The sequence below is a fragment of the Aythya fuligula genome, chromosome 1 (genome assembly GCF_009819795.1).
Source record: "Aythya fuligula isolate bAytFul2 chromosome 1, bAytFul2.pri, whole genome shotgun sequence".
Classification (NCBI taxonomy): Eukaryota; Metazoa; Chordata; class Aves; order Anseriformes; family Anatidae; genus Aythya; species Aythya fuligula.
In genome coordinates, this window is record NC_045559.1 from 199996291 (window position 1) to 200022939 (window position 26649).

Genomic DNA, 26649 nt, shown 5'->3' on the forward strand with positions numbered 1-26649 from the left:
CGGTACATTTTGACCTATGTGCACAATACATTTATTCTCTTCTTAGTTAAATGACTGTAACAGCAATACAACACATTGCCTTTTCTTCACAAAATATTGGTTTCCCAGTATATATTTTTTAACAGTAGTCCCAGAAATACATATAAATAATGAGAAACAAATGAAGATGTCAAAAATCTAATATAATTATTAGAGAAGTTGTAATGGTTACATTCATTAAAATGTACAGTAAATAAAATTCCCTACATGAAGCAACTTTCAGTCATACAAAATCCAATTTACATTTGTCATACTTACCATAAGAAGTCTATCTCCAACCTGCAACCTCCCATCTTTTTGTGCAGCTCCTCCATCAATAATCTTGGTGACATAAATACTGTTGTCCCCAGGGATGTGTTGGTTTCCCACTCCTCCTGCAATACTGAAACCCAGACCTGGAGAAGATATGAAAAACAAAACATTATCAGTACAAGAATAACACTAAGTAAGAGTGTAATTGTATAATTACAACATTTTTTAAAGAAATGCAAACAACATAACAGGTATTTGAGGGGTCATATGCTTTCATTTTTCCTTGGAAGTTGAGGGACAGAAATAAATCAATGAAATTCCTTTCCACATACAATAAGAGAAAGGTAAATATAAAAAGAATCAAACCAATGATGATTTTATACTAATGTCTTGTCCACACCAGGGGACAGTGCAACCTACATAAACAAGATATGGCATAACTTCTTCATGGTGGAAATTTCTGCTGACTAGTAATGAAACTCTGAAGCTTGGACTTCATTTTAATAAATATTGGTATAAAATAAATCACAGTCTACCACAAAAGAAATTAAAGGTATTCTTATTGTCTACAGAATTTGAAAAATACTGTGAGAGGTGTACTACAGATTTTGTAAGTTTCTGTAGTACCGCATTAAAAGATGTGAGAAAATGAAAGATAAATGGTGTATTTTGATTTAATTCTGCTTTGCATATTTTTTCCAGGACACAAATATCTTTGGCTATTCACATATAAAATAGGAAATTGATAGTTCACATATAACTTTCTCTCAGTTTCTCTCTTTTCCTATCGTCTGACACAGTACATAAATAAACAGATCATTGCTCTCACTTGTAATAACATTTTTATCTCTCAATCAGAGAAAAGACAGAAACTACTGCGCTCCATTTCCATTAAAATCTACTTCATAAGGTATATTTTTTATAGATTATATATCTAATGGGAACTTTCATTTGAACAAATAAGCTGTTACTGACAATAACCTGCTTAGATTATTGCTTGAACCAGGCATTTCTCTTTTAGCTGAATAGAAAAAGTAGTTGTATCTACATAGAGAATAATAACTAGTTTTGTCTTTGATCATGGTGTTCAGTCATTCTTAAAGCAAACATATTAGTAATAGCTTCAGCGTGAGCAGTGAAAATGCAGTAGAAAAATGAACTGCCTGGAACTTGGCATTTTATTGCAAACTCACCAGCGTGACTGCCTGTGCACTTAGACTTAAGTGATGGTTTATTTAATACACACAGACTTCTTTAGCAGCTATATGAGTACAGAGATAAGCTTTTTGAGTGAATTAAATCTCAAAAAAAAAAAAAAAGTGATTTTTTTCTCACACTATTTTAATTTGATCATTATTTTTAGCTTAAAAAAATGTGAGGTCAGATAACATAGTGAGCTACTTCATGGATACTGTGAAAACAGTAAATTACAAAAAGAAACCTCTGAAATTATATCTCAAATTGAAATACTAAATTAAGATGACTATTATCAGTATACATTAAGTTAATTCAGAAGTATCAGATAATTAAAATGAAGCTTTATTTAATTTCCAGCTAAAGCTGATGATCACTGTTACTATTTATGTTCTACTGCCAGGACAACTACAAGAATAAAAAGATTACATAAGGGTATTCTAAGAAAATACCCAGAATTAAAATTTTCTTTAAAACATTAGATGTGGACTAGGAACAATGACTGAATGTTCCCTGGTGACATAATTATCACCCTTTTGGGAAAAAAAAAAAAAAAACAAAAAACAAACAAACAAACAAAAAAAAACACTGCATGTTTCTATCAGTAAAATGAAGCTCCGACAGTATTCCAGAATGATGACGACAGGCACAGGAAATGAGTGGGCAGCTCACTGCAGCTGGAGAGCTTTCTTCAGCTCCACTGCTCACCTACAGCATCACTGTGGGAAGATTAGGTTATCATATGCTTCAATCCTCTTCTCTCTCCTTTATTAAAAGTGCACACTTGTAAAGGGCAAGGTCATTTCTGTCTGTATAGATGTACCGTATTTTGTGCAAAAGGGTTCCTTGTCCTGCTGCAGTATAAGCAAAGACCATTGCTTCTACTTGAAGCAGTGCTGAGAGGGGTGGTGGGGTGGTGGTGTTTTTTTGTGTGTGTTTTTTTTTTTTTTTTTTTTTTCATGGTTATATCACAATTGACATGTAAAATCACAAAACAAACAAACAAACAAACAACCTTGTAACACGCTACCCCATTACAAATGTTTACGGTGATGAAAAGAGTAACTTTTTGTGCTTTTTTAATGGACATAAAATGTGACAGCATGGAGCTATATTGTGTTGGTAAGCAGGGTCTGCCTTTAGAATCCATATAATCAGCCTCAAGTATGAAAAGGTGTAAAAGAACTGAACAAGGCAAGACAAAATACTGCAGGGGTGAGGGTGGGTGGGAGAGCCAAATGAGGAAGAGAGAGTTTCCATGGCTTTTCTATCTGTAATGATCTGGATCCATCTGGATCCAACACTTGTATGTGTTAAAAGATCACTTCTTGGGAAAAATGTGGAATGGAACCATGGCAACATTTAATTTTACTGAAATTATTTTTGCTAATTGCCAGAAACACTAGGAAAATATATTACAATAAATCTTTTGGGTAGGATTTATCTGGCTAAATGACATCAGACTACTATGCTAACCATTTATGATAGCTTTATAATCAATGAAAATTCATTAAAGACTTTTAGAGGGTGATTCATCTCATCTCAAACAGACATCTGAAAGAGACAAGATGAATCACGCTCTTGGTTTCTGAAAGGCTGGGGGCTGGATGTGGGAACAGGTGGGTGGGATGATCAGTGCGACACAGGTTCACAACCCGTTACATTCTCAGCTCCAATTATACTGAAGGTTTCTGCTTTGTTTTCAGACCTGAAAAAGGTTTGAGCATCTATGGTTTGGATCTCTCTTTTAACTGGCTACATTGGGTCAGTATTTCCGATTTTTACTTGTCTTTGAAATGGAGAATCATTCAAATGTATGGTAACAAAGGGAGCAAGATGCGTTTTCTAAACTCAGTTGTTTGAATTGCTCTGTTAAGTTCAAAAATCAAAATAGAACGTTTAAATGTAGAACCTTTTTCTTATTGACTTCTTGACTTTGGTCAGGAAGACTTTGCCATCAGAATACAGAAGGATGGGAGACATTTTCAGAATTGCCCTTCATCTTACTTTCTGTTTTCCTTATTTACTCTCTGCTTCACAGCAACACATCTGCTTGGACAGAGAGCCCAATTTCCTCATAACAGGAATTAGATGGAGAAAAAGAGAAAACTACTCCAAGAGGAGAAAGGGAAGAGAATGGCTTTAAGAGTGGTGTATGCATGTCCATGTCACACGGCTTCATTTAAAGCCACTGTAGGCACATACAAAATTGTATAAAATAGGCAAAATGAATCAAACTTTATTTCCTTCCATTTACAGCGGGTAGGTGTTTGCAAAATTCATCCACCTTTACCACAAGTGCAGGAGATAGTTTTTTTTGTTTGTTTGTTTGTTTTTGATTAGTCCAAAAACAGGTGCTTTTATATGATAATAACAAAATCAATGTGTAAGACGCAGGGGATATGTCCACACTGTGAACATATCATTTTCCACAGTAACCAAACAGACAGGGAACCTAAAAGACCAATGACTGCTAGATAATGTCAGCTTTGTAAAAAGAAGTGAAGTTAAATGAAACTCACTATTAATACAAATGGGATTTTGTGCTTGCTACTATCCTACACAGAGAAACAGGTTTATTTTAAGCTAGCAAACAGAAAGAGGATTTTAGAGGGCAAATCCAACATGAGTTCCACAGTCCTATCTGAGAAGCTCAAAATAATGGGGCAGCCAAAGACAGTCAAATTTAGGTCATAAACTGAGACGTTTGTGATTTGCAAATATTTAACCAAAATAGTGTGCTCTAGAGACATAAAATGTGTAATTCTTTATTGCAGAATTCCTGGTTTTACCACAGCATCCCTTATCACCAAGAGACAGACATCCTCAACACTGAATACCTTGAAGCCACAAAAAGCACAGGACTTCTAATAGAAATATTAGGTTACAATTTAATTAAATATGGACAGAAATGTGCATGTAAGCACAAGAAGAAATAATAAGGGTTAGAAAAATGTTGTGTATTGACAATGCAGAGCATTCCTTGAAATAAAACTGAAAATGAGTCATTTCTGTCAAACCTGGTAGGTCTGGGCTCTATTAAGACTGCAACACAGATATCTTGTCAGCAGAAGACCCTGTACCATAACATCAGGATGCTGACAGCAAGATTACAGCATGTTCCATATGCCATTCCCTTGCCTGCAAGCCCAATGGGAAAGCAAATAATTGCAATAAATATATGTATTTGCTAAATGAAAACAAAACAAAAACAAACAAACAAACAAACAAAAAACAGGCAATGAACAGCCACTGTGCTTATAGCTTATGGAGGCTGAAGAAAGCAATATTCTGAAGTAAAGGACCACCCCATAACAATGGTGGTCTCTTAGACAGTACAAAACATCTGTACTAAAATTAGTTGATGGTCAACAATCAAGAAAATGACAAGGGATGTGGTAAGGTTTCCATGTCCTGTGTCCTTTGTGTCACACAACAGTGAGCTAGGCCTCCTCAGCACAAGCATCCAAGGGCTTTTGATGTGAGTAAAAAGAAAAGTGAATGAAATAGATAAGAGAATGAGCAGAAGTAAAGTATAAGTAAGTAACTTATGTATAGATTTAATGAATACTCCCCTCTCTTACTGTATGATGTCTCATTGTGTTTTGCTACAACCATTTCCTACAGGTGAGAACCGATCTGCTCCAGAACAGTATCTGAACTCAGATTTTGAGAAACTGTTCTAGGCAGCAAAACAAGCTAACACAAACACAAAATACCCATGCAACACCCTGCACACTGAGGACCTTCCATGACAACACCTGGCTGTGGGGTGGGACACCCCACATGGACCATGCTCCTGTGAGCAACCGGAAAAGGCAAATGGAGGCAGCTCTCATCTTTCCACAAACCAGACGCTTTTACAGCACCTGGTTACAAAAATTAGAGCTCAGTATTGAAATTACTTATTACTTGAAATTACTTTAAGCTTCCAGAGCCAACGTTTAGATGTCTCTCTTTTTTTTTTTTTTCCTCTGAAAAAGGGAAGAACAGGATCATACTTATGAACCTACTCATGACTTCATCAAACCTGGAGCAATGAAGTCCTACACAGGCCTCTAATTAATCAAATTCCACTTAGAGGGAGGAAAGGAACATGGATAATATAAAATGCTTTCACTGTTATCAGCTGATCGACTTGTTTTGACAGGCCCACAGTTATATCTAGCGCTGTATGAATAAACAAACTAAAGCAAGGTTAGTTATAAACAGAGGAGCAGCAGGGAATATCCCCCTCCCCCCTTCCCTTTTGCTCAAACCTGTAGTTGCCAGTTTTAGGTTTTCTGGAGGAGAGATAGATATAGTACCTTATAAATGTGGAATTTTAATATCCTTGTTATAGCTGTGACTTATGATTAATGTTCATTATTGACATCAGTTTCATTTATTATTTGGTATGCACAAAAATGAAATATAGTACAAAACAAAAATTAAAATATTACACAATAATTAAACAATGATACAAGGAGGAACTTCTTCTACAGAGCTTTCCTTCCTTCCTTCCTTCCTTCCTTCCTTCCTTCCTTCCTTCCTTCCTTCCTTCCTTCCTTCCTTCCTTCCTTCCTTCCTTCCTTCTTTTTTCTTTTTTTTTCTTTTTCTTCTTCTTCTTCTTTGTCGTCTTCTTCTTCTTCTTCTTCTTCTTCTTCTTCTTCTTCTTATTCTTATTCTTATTATTCTTTTTATTCTTATTCTTCTTTTTCTTCTTCTTTTTCTTTTTCTTTTTCTTTTTCTTTTTCTTTTTCTTTTTCTTTTTCTTTTTCTTTTTCTTTTTCTTTTTCTTTTTCTTTTTCTTTTTCTTTTTCTTTTTCTTTTTCTTTTTCTTTTTCTTTTTCTTTTTCTTTTTTTTCTTTTTCTTTTTCTTTTTCTTTTCCTTTTCCTTTTCCTTTTCCTTTTCCTTTTCCTTTTCCTTCTTTTCTCCCTCTCTGTCTATCTATCTGTCTGTCTTTATTTTTCATCCCATGGATCAATTCCTGAGAAACTATTAATCCTAGAAATAATGTCTTTTTTTTTTTTTTTTTTTTTCTTTTGTCCATGCTGCAGGGGTAGATTCAAATATCAATTCATTTGAGTGAATTCTTATAACAATTCCTATTCCTGACTCATGTCAAAGCTTATACCAGAAGAAGTTACATGAGTAAAAATTGACTACGTTTTGTTCTGAGGATGAAAAAATCAGTCCAAAGTACAGTATGATTCATAAAACTTTAACTAATATTCATAACAAGCTTAAAAGCTGCCTGCTTTCATTGCCATCTTTAGTTCCCATTTCAGACCTGTTCCCAAATCACTTCAGAGGGCTTTTCTTGAGTAAAAATGTGGTAATAGCCTTGACTGGAAGAAGGCCCAGCCCCCTACAAGGCCAATCATGACCTGATGTCCCTTTCTAAACTTTCTAAACAGCCTTGAGTTGAAAATTTCAAGTATCTTACTGATTGTTTTTGACTTTTTTTTTTTTTTTCTTCAGAAATATCTAATATTTTCCCAGATGTCTGGTAGAATGTATGTTGAAAGATGACGTACAGTGCCACCAGGTAAGAAGAATATTCTTTGAAATCACCTTACACAAGGAGAAAATTATAGCTTATTTTACACTGTGTGTGTCCTTCATGCCTTCAGCTATTTATCCAGCAGTTGTCATGCTGCTCCTTTGTTCCTGCCCATAGCCATTTTTACTGTAATTATTTTTATTAATCCCTACATTCTGGCTGTCAGTGCATCACCTTTTCATACTACTGAACTGGCAGAGATGCCAGATTTCAGTACAGCCTGCACTGAGGATGCAAGTGGACAGCATACGCAAGACTTCCATAAGCATGGCAAGCACACTTGAGACCATGACTGCACACTGTTTGACAGTTGTGATTATACAGCAGGCAAATAAAATGCCTTCCTTGCAAGTCAGCACTGTTTGCACAGCAGCACTGATGCCTCTCTCCAAGGGAATGGGCCCTTCAGTCACCTCAGGAGAGAGGGCTTGCAGCTTTTCTGCATAGAGGAAGATTTTGGTCAGAATTTTTAGTGGAAAATAAACAGAAAAAAATTGCCTCTTACTCTTTTTACCTGCACAAATTTTAAACACTGCAAATTCAAATTTTAAAATAAATCTTAATAAAAAGTTAATTTTCATTTTAACTATTCTTAATTTAATAAAATTAAAAATGTTAATTGAAATTTAAAACACTGCAGTGACACAATCTGGCTGCACAGCCCTGAGTAGGGACGTCTGCTCTCACTGCATGCTTGAGAGACGAGAGTCAGGAGAGAGTCAGGAGAATGATCCCACAGAGATTAAAATCTCTTCAATGCACAGATGCATGCACACATTCATGCTGACGCTGCCCCAAATAGCTCTCTGAATGACTAAGGGCTTGGAGGGATAGCAGCCAGCTAACACTGAATGGAGGAGAGACTGTGGTAGTAGTGTGGTTGGTGACTTAAATGGCGGTGACAGCCAGATGATTTCGGTACTTTGGTTAAGACTACCTAAGCAGGTTTGAAACCTCCATTTCAATTTTTACACAGTGCTATCCATGCCATCAGGTTGCATATATAATTTTAAAATTCAGCTAGCACACCACTACCGACAGTTTCTTACAGCTGTTCCAGATCAGTGGGGTGCTGGAACACCTGGCAGGCTCCCTGTAATAACACTGATTTTTCTGAGCTCACTCTTGATCTAGGGGTGCAAGATACTACAGCTTTCCTCTGGGATTCATCTCAATCCTCTAAGACCCAGAAAAGTCAGAAATGCAGAAAAGTCCAACCTAGAAATTCTGTGATTCTGTGATTCTGTGATATTAACAAGCCTTGCGGCTATTTCAGGGATTTTTTGCTGACATTGCTCTGGTCTCTATGCCTGTTCAGAAGCAATTTTAAACAATTACAACTCTTCTCCAACTGCTTTTTTATTCTTTTGGGCAGAAAAAACAAATAACAACAACAACAAAAACAAACAAACAAAAACACACAAAAACATTGCAGTAGAAACCACTGGGTTGTAACAGTAAGAAAGGAATCTGTTCTCAGGACATGGGGTTACACTTCAGAAAGAAATGTTTACATTGCCCACTTTGAGTAGATGATGGGGAGGAGAGATTATGATGCAAGTGTTAATATATGTGCAACACAGCGAGAGTAGGCTCAAAAACAATCGCTCAGTAGATACAGTAGGTAAAACATTGGTTTTACACTATCATAACAGTAAAGCTCATCTTTCTGTAATCGTTAATAAAACCTTAAAAATGTGTTTGCTAAATTATATTTCTGTTTGTACAAATTGAAAAAAAAAACAAAAAAAAAAACTGTCTAAAATACAAATGGAAACCATTCCTTCTTTTCCAATCAGTTTTACACTTAAATATCTTTCCCATTACGGACTTCTTGCCTGCATATACTCATCCCCAAAGATTCATTCCCTCCAGATGTAGCTGAAAAGAAGAAAACAGCAAGCTAGGAAAATACACTTGGAGGCTCATTAGAAATGGTATTTATTCTTAATTTCTACATTTATTCATATTAATTTATTCAAATTTGGAATAAATTTCCCAGAAAGCACAGACCAGCAATGGCCTCATTGCACAACAGGAATTCTCAAGAATATTTCAAAATTTATCTTGAAAAGAGAAGGCAGTATTCCTAATTATTCACAATAAGCAGGTTTTTAAAGCATTAACGAGGATTTTAGTTCACTAAAAATCGTATTAAATCAGTCACAATTTTAGTAGCTTAAATGCAAGAGAGAGGAGATGATTTTGTTTTTGACATCTACTGGCACTCCAAGAATTAAAGCAACCAGCTCAGCTCTTTCAGAAAAAGGCACAATACACCAAGTCTAAACATTTAATGTTAAAAACAGTCAAATGATGCTTTTAAAATTTTGAAAATTACTGACAGATAGAGCTGAGATATGCCACTTAGTATTAACTGCTCACGATTTTACTTTTTGAAATGTCTTTTCACCTCTCTCATTTCCATGCAATGTTTGCATATGCCTACACTGGAGCTGCATATGTACACTGATTTCACGTTCACGCAGGAAGTTTCTGCACATTCTTGGTGCACCCACAAGTACAAACAGTCCTCATATCCAGAGTCACCAAAAATCAGAATTTTAGATTAGGGCAGCCATCATCTGGCTCCCTGCTTCTGTGAAAGCATCATTTACATCTTGCAGGGAACAATGTTAAACACGGCATAAGTGACTGTGCTGTGTTGAATGTCATATGAATGGACTGTTAAAGACTATCCTTTCTCTTTTTCTCATTCTATTTGTTTCTGCATTAGCAGCATGTTTCTTGACAGGGGTTTGTGAGGAGGGGGTGCTTTACTCCATCCTCAACACTACCCTTTAATTCAGTGGAAAAATCAGCTGGAAAAACCTGATCAAAGATGAAGCAGTAAGCTGTCATAATTGGCAGCAGAAAACCAGGAGGGGGGTTGCAGCATGCATTTTTAAGATTGTAATATGCTGACCTAGAGCTGCACTACTGCCAAAAGAGGTAACTCTGCTTTCCTCCCTGCCCTTGGCCACACTTCCCCACTGCATGCCTTGTACCAGCCATGAAAATTTTCTAGCCAAATAGATTAGCAGCTGAAAATGGCACAAAACCACAGACAAACTGGTCTGAATCACAGACCAGGTGCATGTTCATCAACACCTACAGAGGCGGCAGCAGGGGCTGGCAGCAGAGGATGGTGTTGGACCCCAAGTCCTTTTTCCTGGTGGCACAGCTTTCCACAGGGCACATTAGGAAAGTTGTGACTGCTGCGGAGTGCAGGCAAATTGAACCTGGGGGATGCGCTAAGAAGGAAAGATGCAGGAACAGAAGATGGAGACAGGAGCACAGAAACAGCTGTTTATACCAGCAGAGCACAGAGAACATTTCAGTGAAAATATGCCATTAGAGCGTGAGGCCTACTGGGAGGAAAGGGAACAATAAAACTTCTCTCCTTAGCTTGAGAGAGAGAAAGAGAAGTTAGCAATCACAGATTTGTAATGCTCCTGAGAACTAAGACAGATCTGATATCATTATAAGTGAAGAAAACAGTGAAATAGTGATGCTTATTAAATATTTCTCCAGTTTTTGCTCTGGCAGATATACTGGTACATGAACCTTTCCTGACTAGAGAATGAAACATAAAGCCTTTAACTCATCCTTTCAAGAGAAGCACTGGGCTCAAGAAAGATGGGTTTAACCACCTTTGGTTGCCCTGATAGAATGGCATTCAGGGAGTATTCATGCATATATTTGAAAGCAGTGGGAAACCTTGTTTTTACCTTACACAAGTTTTTAAGATAATTAGACTCGTTACCATAATTATGTTTTTGAGTTGTATTTATTTTAACTGCACCCCCTGTTCAAAATGTTCTTTTCCCTCAAAATGTATCTCATAATCAGGTCTGTAAGGTTATCAACTTGAGGCAGAAGTATCTGGAAATGGGATCAGCATCGCTGGGCTGGATCTCACTGGTGTAAAACCTAGAGAAGTTCCTTTTCCCTAACCTTCTCGTCTCTTCACTTGACAATTTATATGAAATCTTGAAGTTTTTTTTTCACCTTCCAGTTCTGCTTGGCTATTAAATTTCACTTGACTCTATTTTTTTTTAAAAAATTATTTATTTTTAAATACAAGTCAATTCCAGGACGTAACTTTTGGACCTAAAAAATAAAAATAATATCTCATGGATTCTCTGCAGGCAGTTACACAAACCTGGAATGCACTGACAAGATCCAAAAATCTGCTATTGCTTTAACAATACATATTCAGTTGGGATCAAACTGTGAAATAAAGTTCACTTTCTACGCACACGGAATACCAGTTGTTTCAACCAAATCTGTGCTGACAGTCAATCATAGTTTGGCTGTCATTAACAAATAGTACCTACATCATTTTCAGCTTAGTTTACTATGAATTACTGCAATTACTGACAGCAGCACAAATTATTTCACCTCCTAATAACACTAAATGAAAAGCACTTGATCCTGTAGGTGTGGAAACCAAGATATGTTTTAAAGTAGTAATGTTTTAAAGTAGTCATTATTATTATTATATTATTATTTTTTAATTATGGTACTATATAAAGCTGTGCTTTTCTCACCATTGTTTTCCGATCAAGATTCAGTCTTGAAACATGAAATAATTATTCTAATTCACACACACACAAAAGAAAATATTTGCTGTGTGTAACGTTATATATTAATATACAATAATAATAATATATCCGGGTCCAGCTAGGTCACTACTTTCTAAATTGGATGGTTGTTCTAGCCAAATATTTAGTAAGTTTTCACCAATTAAATGGAGAAAGAAGAAGCATTCTGTCAGGTTGGGATTTGTTTAACAACCATAAATGTCAGGGAGAGACTCATCAGTTTCTTTTGTTCATCCTCCATTCAAAGAGGGGAATTTAGCATTTATCTTCTTATTCCTGTTGCAAAGCTGAACAGAAATACTTTCTTGAAAAGCTCTCTGCCAATTATATTGAAGCTTGAAAATACAAAATGAAATCAAAGTTCATCTTGTATCCTCTTATCTATTTGCAATCAACCCATAAATAAGACATCATCCATTCAGTTCCATCCTCTTTAAAAATACAGACAGAAATCAAGACACAAATTCACATTTATTTTATTTATTTATTTATTTTTTAATGTAAGGCAATTTATAGAGCCCTGCTGTTAAAAATTTACAATTACATAGACGATACAGAAAAAAGAAAATACATGTTGCTTACTGAAATATACTAATAAGGTGAAGGCATGCTGAAAACAGATTCATAAGTCATTGGTCTTTGCTTTGACAATTCTTTTCTCTCTGAAACTATACCTTGGTCCCTTAGTTCTGTCTATCAATGATATTTTCTTGCAGCACACTTAAGAAAGTGAAACAAAAATGCTTTATTTGCCAGTGAGAAGCATCCTCTACCCTCATAGAGTAAAATCAGACGCTTGTGTCTCCTCAGAAATTATGTTAAATGTTTGCTGAGGGAGTTATACTCTTATACATTACTAGAAACTTAACATGAACACATATTTGAAATCTGTATTCAGAAGTACAGATCTTTCGAGACAGGTCCCTGAGCACATACGATTTTCTAAAAGCTTGTGCTTAACAGTGTGGAGACTCAGACTATAACACTTCAATGTGATCGTTTCAGGCTGGGTTACACTACAGTTTTTCTCTGAATAAGGGTTTTCCTGACACTTTTTATCAGAGAACTTCATTAGATACATTAAAACACAAGACCCTGCTATTAGTCCCCCTAGGGGTTCTATCACAGGGTGTTAACATGGTCTTTGCCTCAGCTATTTTAATTAATAATAGTGCCTGAATCTCCCTGCAATACCAGAGGTAGGGTGTCCAGGAATGGCATACACAGCTTCCCTAATGAAAAGTGAAACCCTGTGGAAAAGAATGAATGCGCTGATGTGTTGATTTATTCCTTGACCATTTCTTGGCCACCCCTTGGAAATTTTAGGCAGTTCTTTGGATGAAAAGACTCATCCTAGTTACATCCACAGATGCATAACCCAGACCCTAAAAGATTGATTTTAGATGTAAAGAAATGCAGCTTTATTTACAGATGGAGAAAAGCATTTTATCTGCAGTCATGACTTAGCATTAAAAGCTTTAGTACAGTCCAAAGCAAAGGAGTCCTGGCCATCCTCCAAATACTGAAGCCTGCTGTGAGAACAGCCTTTGACAAAGAACCAGCCATATTCCTGACCAAGATGTTTGTAAGGAGCATGATCCTGACTTGAGCAACAGGAAAGTTGAAAAGCAGAGAAACCCTAGCCTGTTGTGAGTGAAAAAAATGCAGGCTGAGACTGCAGTTTACCTGTTGCAGTATTCATTAATAGTTTCACGTGTGAAGAGGTTTCTTTTCTAAATTTTTTTTATTGCTCCTAGCCACAAGTAAAGAAAGAGGGAAATCAAAAACACTAAATTACAGTTGATAACTGGCACATGAATTGTGTGTGTTTTTTGCCTGGAAGACACCCTCTTTATTTCTGCAGGTACGTACTTTAATAGCTCTGTGCCTACTGTTTATCTTCATACTGCAGTGAAAAGAGAAAATTTTGTTATGATCACAGAGTCTTGGGGTTGCAAGAGACTCAACAGATCATTTATTCTATCTCCTTGTCCCAAGGCAGAACCAAAGACAATAGCACCGTGTCTAACAAATGGCTGTTCAGCACACTTGGATATTTCTACTGCTAGGGACTTGGTGACCTGCCTGGTAATCTATCATATCACAATCCTCGTTTGTCCTAAAATGCAATCAGTCTTGCTTATCATAATTTGTCTACTAAGCTTTGTTCCACACCCTCCCTAGGGGGCACACAGAGCAAATTCACTCTTCAAAGATGTGCTGTAAAGCAAGAAGATTGCTATCAGGGGCCCATAAGACCCTTCTAAGTCTTTGGTGTTTCACATAAATGACTTTAGATCACTCGTTCTTTCCTTGTAGGACAGGCTTTCTAAATCTCTGATCATTTTTACTGCACTCCCCTGGAGTCCTTCCAGCTGGTCCACACCTTTCTTGAAGTGGAAAGCTCAAAGGCTGAGCTCTCCAGCTCAGTCTTTACCTGTGAAGGATGAAAGGATTTCTTATGTCTTATAAACTATACCTCAATTTATAAAACCCAGTATAGTGTTTGAATGTTTTATCGCAGCACGATGTGTAAAAGACAAGATGCTACAGCTAACAAAGTCTTACATCCTTTTCTATAGGATTTCTGTCTGGACAGCTTTCTGTTAAGCACTGTTTATTGCATTATTTGATTATTTCTGTTACACTTGTTTTTTCTTTCTTTCTTTCTTTTTTTTTTTTTTTTTTTTTTTTTCTTTTCTTTCCTGACCACTTTCAGTGTTAAACCCTCTCAGCACATGGTGTCATCTGAGAAAAATGTGAAAGAGTTGCAAAAGAGGAGTATGACATCCTCTGGTAACATTACTCTTCAAACTTTTTCTAGGTGCTTGAGAAAAGATTTACTACTCTCTGGCATTCTGAGATTCTGAAAGCAAACTGATGGCTTTATATTCCCATCACTTTCCTTGTTCACTTCAGTGAAAATATGTTTTCTGTTTGCTCTTCCCAGTTTTTCCCTTTGCCTTCTCTACACAAGTGTTTAAAAACAACCCCTGTTTTGTCAGTCACATCTGAGTGGTCTGGGATCAAGATCTTCAGGGCCTGCAAAGTGTTAAAATATCTAACATATTTATGTGCTGTCTGGCCTGCTGCTTCTTCATTTGAAGTTGAGGTCTTTCCCCTCTGTCACTGGTTTTAATCATGATAGCAATCTTATCACAGATGACCTTTTTGTGAAAATTGATACCAGAAAAATAGCACGCACTTTTTATTATTTTCCCTCAAAAGCACCTGTCATCTCAGCATTCTCTCTCTAACTACAAAGTACATATCTAAATTACAGTCATTTACACCACATTACAAAAAGGATGTGATTTGCTATTATAGAATTTATCAGTATTAATTTGAAATAACTTTCAGAAATTTTGGCTATAGCATTTGACAATTATTAGAATTTAGAAACAATGCACATCCTACCTACAGACTATTGGTAAGATTCACAACTACCCTACTACTTACACTGAGTTCATTTTTTGATTATAATACAGGAAACATAAACATGCCTATACTAAACTTTACTAAATTATTTACTGTAACTTTATGCTTCGTCATTTCAGTTTTCTCTATTGGAGCGGCTAATATGCCAATCTATTATTTTCATAAGACCTCCTAAAAACTGTTTTGCGTAACAAATAAAGCAAAGCAAAGAATAAAGAACAAAGAAAAAAAAAAGTCTATTACATCCTCTTTGCAAATATATCTTTCCAAAGTAAAAACTTCAAGCATAGTCTGAAGATACTGTTCTTTTAGCTTACGCAACATATCTTCTATCATGTCCCAAAGACTCATTTTTGTCATAATGCCCTATTTTACATTCTCTTCAGCTCTAAGATCTTGCTTTACAACTGTTTCTTACTATCAAAGGAAACAATTGGACAAAATTGTTTCTAAAGAATCCATGAGCAAGCTTCTTATTTGTTCACAGAAATCACTACTGAAAATTCAGAAGCCAGCATCCCAGGTACTGAACCTGGGTTCATGCTCTTGGAATACTTTGGATATGTATTTCTCGTTCCACTGTAAGTTGCCTCCACATATATATTTTGCTGTTGTAAGTTCTCAGTTGTGCATTTGTCTTAGAAAACAGAAACTAAAGGCTGAAGCATCAGGTAGTCTTCTTGCTTTTCTGACTGTCTTAAGTCAGACAAAAATGTTCTCTGGAAGAGGTCGGAGGATTTTTTTTTTTTTTTTTTTTTTTTTTTTTTTTTTTTTTGTTCTTTCAGACACCAAATGTTTTGTATTATAAGAAAAATATATCACCCTGTCATTGTCCCAAGTGGCAGAAAAGAACTTAAATGAGCCTCTGCAAAAAGAAGAAAAAGAAGTGATACTCTCATGAATTGTAAGGCTTTAACTGCTCACTTGAAAGAACAGTTGAAGAGCAGCTGTCTGTGTGCCAGTGATCACAAGCCTTTGGCAAAGCAAAACTGAACTTTGCTTCTGCAATAAGCCTGATCTCAGTGTATCTGCAATACAGAAACCTCTGCAAATCAGCTGCCTTTGTATATGTGACTGCTGCAACACATGCAGTACCAGAATTTTTGTGCACTGGAGTCCCAGAGTTTTTTGTCCCATACCTTAGGATGACACAGCTGGAAAGTAACTGCAGAGACCACTTTTTTCATAGCAAAATGCTAAGAATCTTCTTTCATCCAAACTACAAGAGAGACTGCTATTTCTAGGAATATTACTATGATATTTAAAGAAACAAAATGAACAAGTAAAGAAACCCTAACTGATTGAAGAACAGCAGTTTTCCCTATAGTATTTTAGCTTTAACTTACTATTTGCTTTTTTTTTTTTTTTTTGACAATTTGTCCAACACCTTTGGATTTTTCTTTTTTGTTTTTTTACACATGTTTATAGCTGGTTGCTACTTTTTAGCTGTCACCTAGACAGCTAGATAGAAACCTAGATAGAAACCAAGTTGCATTATTTCTTCTGTTTTCATTATGGCTGACTATAATTATAGACAAGCTTCAAAATACTGAAAGCAAAATGAGGGTGACAGACCTGCAGAAAGGACTAGGATATAGTATGGGGAATAGACAGATGAATGACTATTTGCAATTAATCAGTTTGGCATCTGGCTTCTGACTAATCCAGCTACTCCCTTCAGAGATGCTTTAATATACTTCCTTCCTTTTTTTTTTTTTCTTTCACCAGCTGGTGGAAACAAAATAATATCAAAAATCTTGAATATTTTTTAAAAATAAGCTGCAAGTTGATATTTTATTTACTGTATAAATCCAATCTGTAAAGCTTGACTCAGCTTTGTCACTCTACCACCATCAAAATCTCTGAGGCCTATCTCAGAAGACTTAAAATACTGTCTGCCTATGCTTAAATTCAAAAAAAAGGAAAGGAAAGGGAAGGGAAGGGAAGGGAAGGGAAGGGAAGGGAAGGGAAGGGAAGGGAAGGGAAGGGAAGGGAAGGGAAGGGAAGGGAAGGGAAGGGAAGGAAAGGGAAGGGAAGGGAAGGGAAGGGAAGGGAAGGGAAGGGAAGGGAAGGGAAGGGAAGGGAAGGGAAGGGAAGGGAAGGGAAGAAAAAAAAAGGAAAGGAAAGGAAAGGGAAGGAAAGGAAAGGAAAGGAAAGGAAAGGAAAGGAAAGGAAAGGAAAGGAAAGGAAAGGAAAGGAAAGGAAAGGAAAGGAAAGGAAAGGAAAGGAAAGGAAAGGAAAGGAAAGGAAAGAAAAGAAAAGAAAAGAAAAGAAAAGAAAAGAAAAGAAAAGAAAAGAAAAGAAAAGAAAAGAAAAGAAAAGAAAAGAAAAGAAAAAAGAATAGATACAGCTCCCCAAGTCAAAAAAATTAATTTAATACAATTTATTCCTCTGAAGGTGCCTTTCATGGCACTGCAGTAATTTGCTGATTCATGTTGTTTTCAGCAGACAGCAGATTTCTTGAGAAAGATCTGGACACCTAAAAAACTATCAAGAAGACAGATGTTGCTGTGTAGATAATTAACTGAACAATAAGGGATGAAATCACTGCTCTGTAATTTCACCTGGTTAATTTGCACTTTTGGCCTTATATTCAAGAAAGGAGGAAGCTCTGCAATGAAGCAGCCATAAGGATTCTCAGACTCCTCAGCTGCAAGTGACAGATGTCATGTCAATAAACATATTCTACAAAGGGTGCTAAGGCCTTAATGTATCTTCTGTTGCATCAGGATGTCACATCAGGCTCAAGGTAATTGCTGTCATATAATTTTTTATTTATTAAAGTGCTGAAAGATCAAGCATAATCATTCCCTAAAATTCACCTGAGGAATTTAAAACTAAGAACATACAGGTGGTGAAAAAAGGCCAAGAAAACTGCCACTCCTTAAACAATTCTCACTCCTCCACTAAGAAAACAGAAAAGATACTGGCCTTCTGTGTACAGAAGGACTTCTTTCCACACCCAGCCCAGTAGTTTAGCAAATGACGCCATTATCCTTCCTCATCTTTTGATTTATTGTGTATCTGGAAATACTGATGAGGTAATTAACATTCTACTGTACTGTCTGATGTATCTCCTCCCTTTCTCTTGATGACCTGATGAAAACAGTGATGGCAAACATAATGAAAGGGATCTTCTCTAACTCCCTTTTAACTCTTACACAGCATTCTGGAGTGGAGAGGGAAATGATGAAAATATTCCCTGACCCAGAAATCCTTAGTCTACAGGAAAAAATGACTACAGACATTGCAAAATTATGAGACCTGCTCTAATTACATTACATTTGGTAAGTAAAAAAAAAAAAAAAAAAAAAGGAAAGGAAAAGGAGAAGAAGTTGGGAAATATATAAGGAATTTGCCAATTTGTGTAGCACTTGCCATAGATAAAAAACAAACAAACAAACAAACAAACAAAAAACAAACACAGTGTTTAGTGGTGGAGAAAAGTCCTCAGGATTTCTAAAAATAACAGAGAGAAAAATGCAATGGTATCAAAAAGCATCCCAAAGCTCAGATGCCAAAGTTTCCCAGAGACAAAAGATTTTGCCACAGACAAAAATATTTTGTGAGGAATTTTCTAGCAGCGCCCCAGTATGTTTCTAGCAATCAGTATGCAGCTGGGAAAGCCATCTAGTAAGGAACTCACTTTGAAGCACTCCCACAAGTACAGGATACATTGAACAAAACTTATTTTTCAAGTGGTCTGCTCTACCTTCACACAGAAGAAAGCCATACAAGCAAGACCTGGAGACACATCTGTAACTATGTTGGTGATCCAAGAGCTGAGCACAGAAATTGAGTGCACCATTCCTCTGTATGGGCAAAGACAAGAAAGCAACATCCTTCCCTCAACTTTCCTGCTTGAGATTACAGAGTTAAAATGGCTAAGGTGTCAAGAGCTGTGTTCAGGGCAATCTCATAACTCCTGCTAACTAACTCTTGATTCTCAGCAAATGCCTTAAAAGTTAACTTTGACTGCAACAAAAGGGTTGACAACATGTCAGAGAAAATGAGGTCATACAACTGCACTGTATTACATAGTGTACATAGCCAGAGCTGACAAAACTATCAAGGCAACTGAATAGTAATACAAAATTCCTACCTAACTCAGAAAGGGCAAGTACAGAAGATTTTGTCAGTTGAAATGTCAATCAGCACTTAGTCCCAAAATGGCTGAATTTGGTCTGATGTGACAACTGTTTGATATAACCTTTTTCTGCAATTTAATTGCAATTTGAACAACCAACACAAAAGACATACTTTTTTTTTGTTTTGTTTTTATTTTTCTCCACTGAATACAAAAAGAACCTAGCCAAAGCTGCTTTTTCTTCAAACAAAATCTTAAACTTTTTGGCATCCGAGCCTACCTGCACATCTTTCTTTCCCAGTGCTGCTGGTTTTGCTCTACTGCAGACACAGTTCATTAAGATGAATCGTATTCTGCTGAAGCTGCCTCATCAGTAAGTATTGCTGAAGCAATTTAGTAATGATCTTAATGCGCAGTGCTGGATTTTTATAGCCATCTCAATTGGCTATTAAAATACAGCACTGAACTTTGGAATTGCTACTGCACTACTTCAGAAATTGTTAGCATGATGGAGTTGCAGAAAGTACTGTTCATTTCAGTAGAAACTTCGCTTGTTATGAATGATTTCTGGAAACTGATACTTAAAATCTACTATGAGATTGGGTGTGCAATTTGCATATTAACCCAAAAGTCTTAGAACTACTTGGAGAGTTTTTAAGAATTGAATAGTTTTGAGGGAAAATGAAGACAAACAAAATATGTATATATAAAACTGCTGCATAGTCTTCCAAGTCATTTTGCTCACTCCTTTATTGAAAATGGAAAATGAAAGGAAAACACACAAAAAAGGAAGTCACAATTATGACTATAAGATTCCAAACAAGTGACACCCTGCAGCTCATAGGATACCTCTACTTTTTAAATGGTGAGACAACCCACCAGATGGGTGGCATTTAAATTCTGTTTCCTTGCTGATGGAGAAAGCCATTACTTTGTCAATTAACTACTTAGCTCCAAAGATAGTTGAATTTGGTCTGTCATGACAACAGTTTGGTACCACCATTGTCTGCCATTTAACTGCAATTCTAACAAACAACACGTCAGATTTACTTTGTTTTTGCACTGAATACAAAAAGAAGCTAGCCAAAGCCTGAAAAAATTGAACAGAAGTGCCAATCTAATGACTATTATTATGTGAAAGTACTCTAAATAAACACTACTTTTCTTTAGGAATGAAGGAGCCACTCCACACTGAATGGTTTTTAAGAAATATTTCATATGTGGTAATTTATACAAATGAGATGGCAAGTCTGTAGTGACCAAAGGCACATAAATATTTTATCTGTGCCATTAAGCAGAATATGATAATAGCAGCAATATGCAGATATCATCACTTAAAGAATGAGGTCCTGAGTCTGAGAAATAAAAGGTGCAGATATAACCTGCCATTTTTTATCCATCGGGCATTGGCAGCATTAATATATCAAAGTATTTTTTAAAAACAGCAAAAGCTTTTATGGCATTATTACAAAGATTTCTAATTTTATGAGTTTCAAGAGAACACCATATTCATGTGATAAACTATGCAGATACTCACATATTCTTATATGAGACAATCTTAGCCTGCAGGGAAACTATGTCTTTTAGAGATGTTAGCTTATAAATGATGATTTTGAATTACTTTCTTAAAATTGGAAAATTATATATTAGTGCTTGATGGAGCACTTTCTGCTGATTGGATGAAATGCAGGTCCCTTCAAGCAAAGACATTTCACCAAAAAATGGTATTTTACTTTAGTTGTAGTGTCTTTTTTATTCATACCTGTGGTAAGTGATTGTGCATTACAGTAATATGAAGTGAAGCACGTAAATTAGAGTTGAGAATCTAAGTAGTTTGTTAAATCTAGGTTTGGGAATATTTGCCTGCTTTCACATTTTTCTACAGCTCTCTTTTTTACATTTCTCTATTTTACACTGTTTTAGATCAGGATTCATGAAAAAGCTCACAGCATGGAAGGAAAACATTGAAAAACATAAGTGAATTCATAACTGATGAGATCATAAGACTGAAATTTTTAAAAGACTGTAAGAAAAGGTTTCTGGCTAATGTAAAAAAATGCTGAAAACACTTTGGAAATATTAAGACATTTCTTAGCATGAAATTTAAAAAGTTTTGGAAGTTTTAAGCAAATTAACAGAATATTTGCCTAACTTGCCATACAACCTTCCTCCCCCCAGATGCTAAGGATTGCTGAGTGGTATTATTGCCCAGTAAATTAGAAAAAAATAGGCCAGTATAAAAGTGGGAGAGAGCCATACTAATAAAAATATACATATCATCATCAGTCTGAAGGAAGCCTTTGCAAACAGTTATCAAACAGCAAGATTGGAAAGTTCTCAGTGTTCTCTGGAATAGGGAAGGAGATAATTGGGTTTCATTGTTTGCAAAAACTCCCTCTTTCATTTTAAGAGCTCTAACTATTACCTGAGATAAAAAGCAGACCTTTGCCTTTGCTTTAGTAGACAAAAATAATAGGTTTTCTTCTTTCCTTATTGGGATCAGAAATTGTAAACATAAAAACAAACAAACAAAAATGCAAAAAAAAAACACAAACAAACAAAAACACTCTATTCTGCTGTCCTGAATTGAACACTTCTTTTTTTTTTTAGAAGACAGTCTTAGCAGAAATTTCAGAAATATGCATACTTCTACCAAACTTTCTGGACTATTTCAGTTGTCACTGGAAGCTGGATGCTATGTATGCAACAGAGTACAAGCTTTTCCCACAAAGGCCATCAATCCAAACAAAAATACAACTCAACTTCTATGAAACAAGTATGAACTTCTGGAGTAGAGAACATTTCAGTGACAATTACAAGCAAATCTGCAGTGAAATCATACCTTATACTGTTGGTGAAAATCTCTGCATCTTCTCAAATTTCCATAACTAAGCAATGGGTTAAAAACTATACTACTTAAAGCATACCGATTCTTCTCCTAGTATAGTAGGAAAGCTTCATTACTACGCAGTGACTTTCTTCTTTGTCATCAAGAATAAAACAAATAGTTTTGTGAAAAGGAAATCTCACACGTGTTGCACAGTCGCTTCAGGCCACCACAGCAAAACAATGAAATGGAAACTCTGGAACTGGTTATGCCCAATGACTTCATCTAACATTTAGATGAATTTGCATAATTAAAAAAATACATGCATATAAAGCCCTTTGTATTCATCCCATCTTATTTCTGAGTATTTTATTGAGATGCCCAATTTAGGAGCTTAATCTTGGCTGACTAATACTTCTTTTTTAACAAATTAGATAAGATAAGGAGGATAGCCATCCACAGAGAGATACAGAACTAGGCTAACAGATGTATTAATTTCTAATTTAGAGCTCAAAAACATATCAATACCCCAAGTGAGTTAAACAAAAAGTCCCCAAACAGTCCTAATTCGGACAGCAGGAAAGAATAGAAAAATAAGTGCCCCAAAAATATCTTCCATTAGATGCCCAGAGCTGGGTTGCGTGAACCTGATAAAAATGTACCATTGGCTGAATTCACCAGGAATGTAAAAAAAAACATGTTTGTAAAAACAGAAAAAGAGTTGTAGCTGCTGGTTGTTTCAGAGCCTTTCCATGCAAAACAGAGAGAATAAAACAGAAACTGTAGCCATCTCTGCAAGATTCAGATGCAGTTCAAACACTGAAAGGATAGTTACTATTGAATTATCATAGAGGATGAGAGAAATTAGTCCTATTTCTCTATAATTTTATTCTCAAACCATCACAATTTCTAGATTTCTAGATCAGTGTGACCAGCAGGGCTAGGGAGGTGATCGTCCCCCTGTACTCAGCTCTGGTGAGGCCGCACCTCGAGTACTGTGTTCAGTTTTGGGCCCCTCACTACAAGAAGGACATTGAGGTGCTTGAGCGGGTACAGAGAAGGGCAACGAAGCTGGTGAGGGGCCTGGAGAACAAGTCCTATGAGGAGCGGCTGAGGGAGCTGGGCTTGTTCAGCCTGGAGAAGAGGAGGCTCAGGGGCGACCTTATCGCTCTCTATGGGTACCTCAAGGGAGGCTGTAGCGAGGTGGGGGTTGGTCTGTTCTCCCACGTGCCTGGTGACAGGACGAGGGGGAATGGGCTTAAGTTGAGCCAGGGGAGTTTTAGGTTAGATGTTAGAAAGAACTTCTTCACTGAAAGGGTTGTGAGGCACTGGAACAGGCTGCCCAGGGAAGTGGTGGAGTCACCATCCCTGGAAGTCTTCAAAAGACGTTTAGATGTAGAGCTTAGGGAAATGGTTTAGTGGGGACTGTTAGCGTTAGGTCAGAGGTTGGACTCGATGATCTTGAGGTCTCTTCCAACCTAGAAAATTCTGTGATTCTGTAGATATCACAATAAGTTATGCTTTATATATATATTTTTTAATTATTTTATTTTATTTTTAATGTTTTTAAGTCTGCCATTTTTCTACTCAAGTTCCCTGGTTACTCAGCTGTTTTGCCTCACGTATCCCTAGCTTCATTTTTCCAGCTGTGTTGTCTTTTAAGATGTTACATTTCCTAAAGAACTGAGGCCAGAAGTTTATTAAGAAACAGAAACAGTATTTTCTGGCTTTATTTTTTTTTCCTGGTATATAATAGAGCTTGATATCAGTTAGGTATTGGTAGAATCATAGAACCACAAAATATCCTAAACTGGAAGAGACCCACAAAGATCATCAATTCCAACTCCTGGCTCCACACAGAACCACCCAAAAATCGGACCCTACATCTGAGAGCATTGTTCAAATGCTCCTTGAACTTCAGCAGGCTCAGTGCTTTGACCACTGCTCTGGAGAGCCTGTCCCAGTGCCCAACCACCAACCAGTGCAGAACGTTTTCCTAACACCCAGACTGACCCTCCCCTGTCCCAGCTCCATGCCATTCCCTCGGGTCCTCTTGCTGTCTGCAGAGAGCAGAGCTCAGCCCCTGCCCTTCCACTCCCCTTGTGAGGGAGCTGCAGGCCACCATGAGGCCTACTCTGCTCTGGACTGTACGAACCAAGGGACCTCAGCCATCCCCCATCCATCTTCCCCTCTAAACTTCACCGTCTCCATAGCCCTTCTTCAAATGCTCTCTGATAGTTTTATTTCCTTCTTGTATTCTGGTGCCCCAAGCTGCATACTGTACTCAAGGTGAGGCCTGAAGTTTGCAATTCACTGGTCACATACAGTGCAAAGTTTTTTGTAGGCTTTTAGAGGAATCTAATACAGAAGTTATAATAAACACCAAGAATCAACTTTAAATTCCTTTGTTTTGAATGTCTGCCCATTTGTTCCCCAGAAACAAAAGCTGTAGTGTATGTAATCCATTCTCATTACTGTTAGCCTTATTATATTTCAATACAGAGCAAGAAAAACATATCACTTAAGGACAGGGTTTTCAATAGTGTCTAAATTCCATTGTTTTTCAATAGGAAAGCTCCCTTGCATATCCTTCCTCTGTCACAAACCTCAGCTACTGCAAAGATACTGGCTGCTATAACCTGCAGAGAGTCCTGAGTGTTTGAAGTAAAGCACTTACTGTTTATTAAATACTAAGCAAAGCCATAACACTGAATCATTAAAATTGTATGTGACTGAAGAGACATAAAGGAGGCATAGAAAAGACAAGCTCCTAAGCACACAAAAGACAGAAAGATCCTGCAATGATCTGAGTTAGCAATTAAGTTCTAGACACTGACTATAGACATCAGCCAATATTACCAATCAGGTGTGGCAAACTGATGAATGCACAAATTTAAATATCTACATAGCTGCAGTTCTGTTTGAAACCTCGGTTCTCTATGGTGAAACTCATTTGTGTCTTCATTTATCTCTTTTCCAAAAAAAATCGAGTGAAAGAGTTACACTGATTTTTATTACACATGATGCTTGGACAGCTTTTGTAAAGCAGCAGGAGCAATTGCACTCAGACCTCAATTTGAAAGGGCCCAAGTTCTTACCACTTGCCAGCATATGGCCTTTCCCTTGCCATATGCCCAAAGCCATTGCTACTAAATGCATATATAACTTCTTATGTTCAAAACAGATTTGCAAAATTAACCTTTGTCTTTTATATGCTGGTTGTTGGCTAGAAAAACTAACATATATTAAAAAATATCCAACCTTTATGAACTCATAGCTTGCAATACCATTGTTCTGAATACTCAGATGAAATTAAAAAAAAAATTTTATTAAAAGCCTTGCAAATTTCCTAATTACCTTCAAGTGCTGAAAGATATGATCTACTACACATAACTAGAAAAGCTAGTGATCTGCAAGTTTAAGTTTTTACTGGGGAGCTAAGAGTTGCTTTCATTTGGTAAATTCTCAATGCAGAAAGATGAACTCAGTAAATTACTGACAGAAGCAGATAGAAAAAGAAGCATCTGAAAAGATCTGCTGCTTCAAATTTAGTGCAAAACAGTTGCCTTGTCTAAAAACACATTCACCTTTCTTACTTTGTGAATAAACTTATGAGCAGGGAGGCAGGAGCTGGTGCATGGACTACCAGGCAAAAAGTTTTGTGTTTTTTTTTTTTTTTCCAAAAACTATCTCAGCAACTTTATTATTTTTTTTTTCTAACCAAGTTTCCAGTTAACTTATTTTTATAATATTGAAGTGAAAATTTAAAAAAGATATTTGGCTTAGCAATAAAATTCAGTATTTATAGCACATAACTGTAGTAAACTTCTTATTCATAAACATATGGCTGCAAAATCGATATTTGTAGCACTAAGCAGCAAAGCTTCTTTAGCTAATCATAAAAAGCATCTTTTTTGTATCCTCTCTATTTTGTGGAAATAGATAAATATAAAAATAAGTACTTGCAGGCACACAATCAAAGCAAACATCTTGCAAGAAAGTTATTAATAAATTGCCTTTCCTGTCCATTTCCACAATGCTGCTATAATTTGGTCATGGTAAATAACTTTTCTGTTTCATCACTATCTGAAAGGATATGTTAATTTTAGTTTAGTTAGCCTTAGGTTACTCAAAATGACTGTCATATCATACAATTTGTTTAATTCCAAAGCTTTAAAATCACTGCTGCCTGCACTAATATTCTGATTTCATACGCATAGGAAATCTCAACAAATATGCTTTTCTGTTAGAAAGACAGTTTAGCATTGTAATGACCACAAGAATCCAGACTTTGAGGGTTTAGCTTAAGATGTATGTTTAAATCTACCATGCTGTTTGCCAAGAGTAGAGGATGATATTTTAGGTCTCACAGAAAACCATTATATACACAGAAGAAGTATAGTATAGATGATATTGAAAACAGTGAACTGTCTCTGCTTGATTCTCAACAATTCTAAGTGTATTAGAAACAAAAAATATTATTGGCATCAAAAACTACTTAGAAGTATACTGAAGAATTCATGTGAGATGAAATGTAAAAGAAAGCACTGAAAAAAACCCTACAGGTTATCCAGTGCAGATGAAACAGGTAGAATAATCTCATATGCATGAAATATATTGGACATGTGAATTCATTCATTTCATGTATATGCTATTAAT

At 36.3% G+C, this 26649-nt stretch overlaps 1 protein-coding gene across 8 annotated transcripts in view; it reads right to left on the reverse strand.

The window, feature by feature from the left end:
• Positions 1-26649, reverse strand: part of DLG2 (discs large MAGUK scaffold protein 2) — an 883769-nt gene that overhangs the window by 297071 nt on the left and 560049 nt on the right. For all 8 annotated transcript variants that reach the window (XM_032198439.1, XM_032198448.1, XM_032198456.1 and 5 more), the window contains one exon: positions 298-434. In XM_032198439.1, the coding sequence (XP_032054330.1) occupies positions 298-434 (137 nt within the window). The remainder of the gene's footprint in view (positions 1-297; positions 435-26649) is intronic.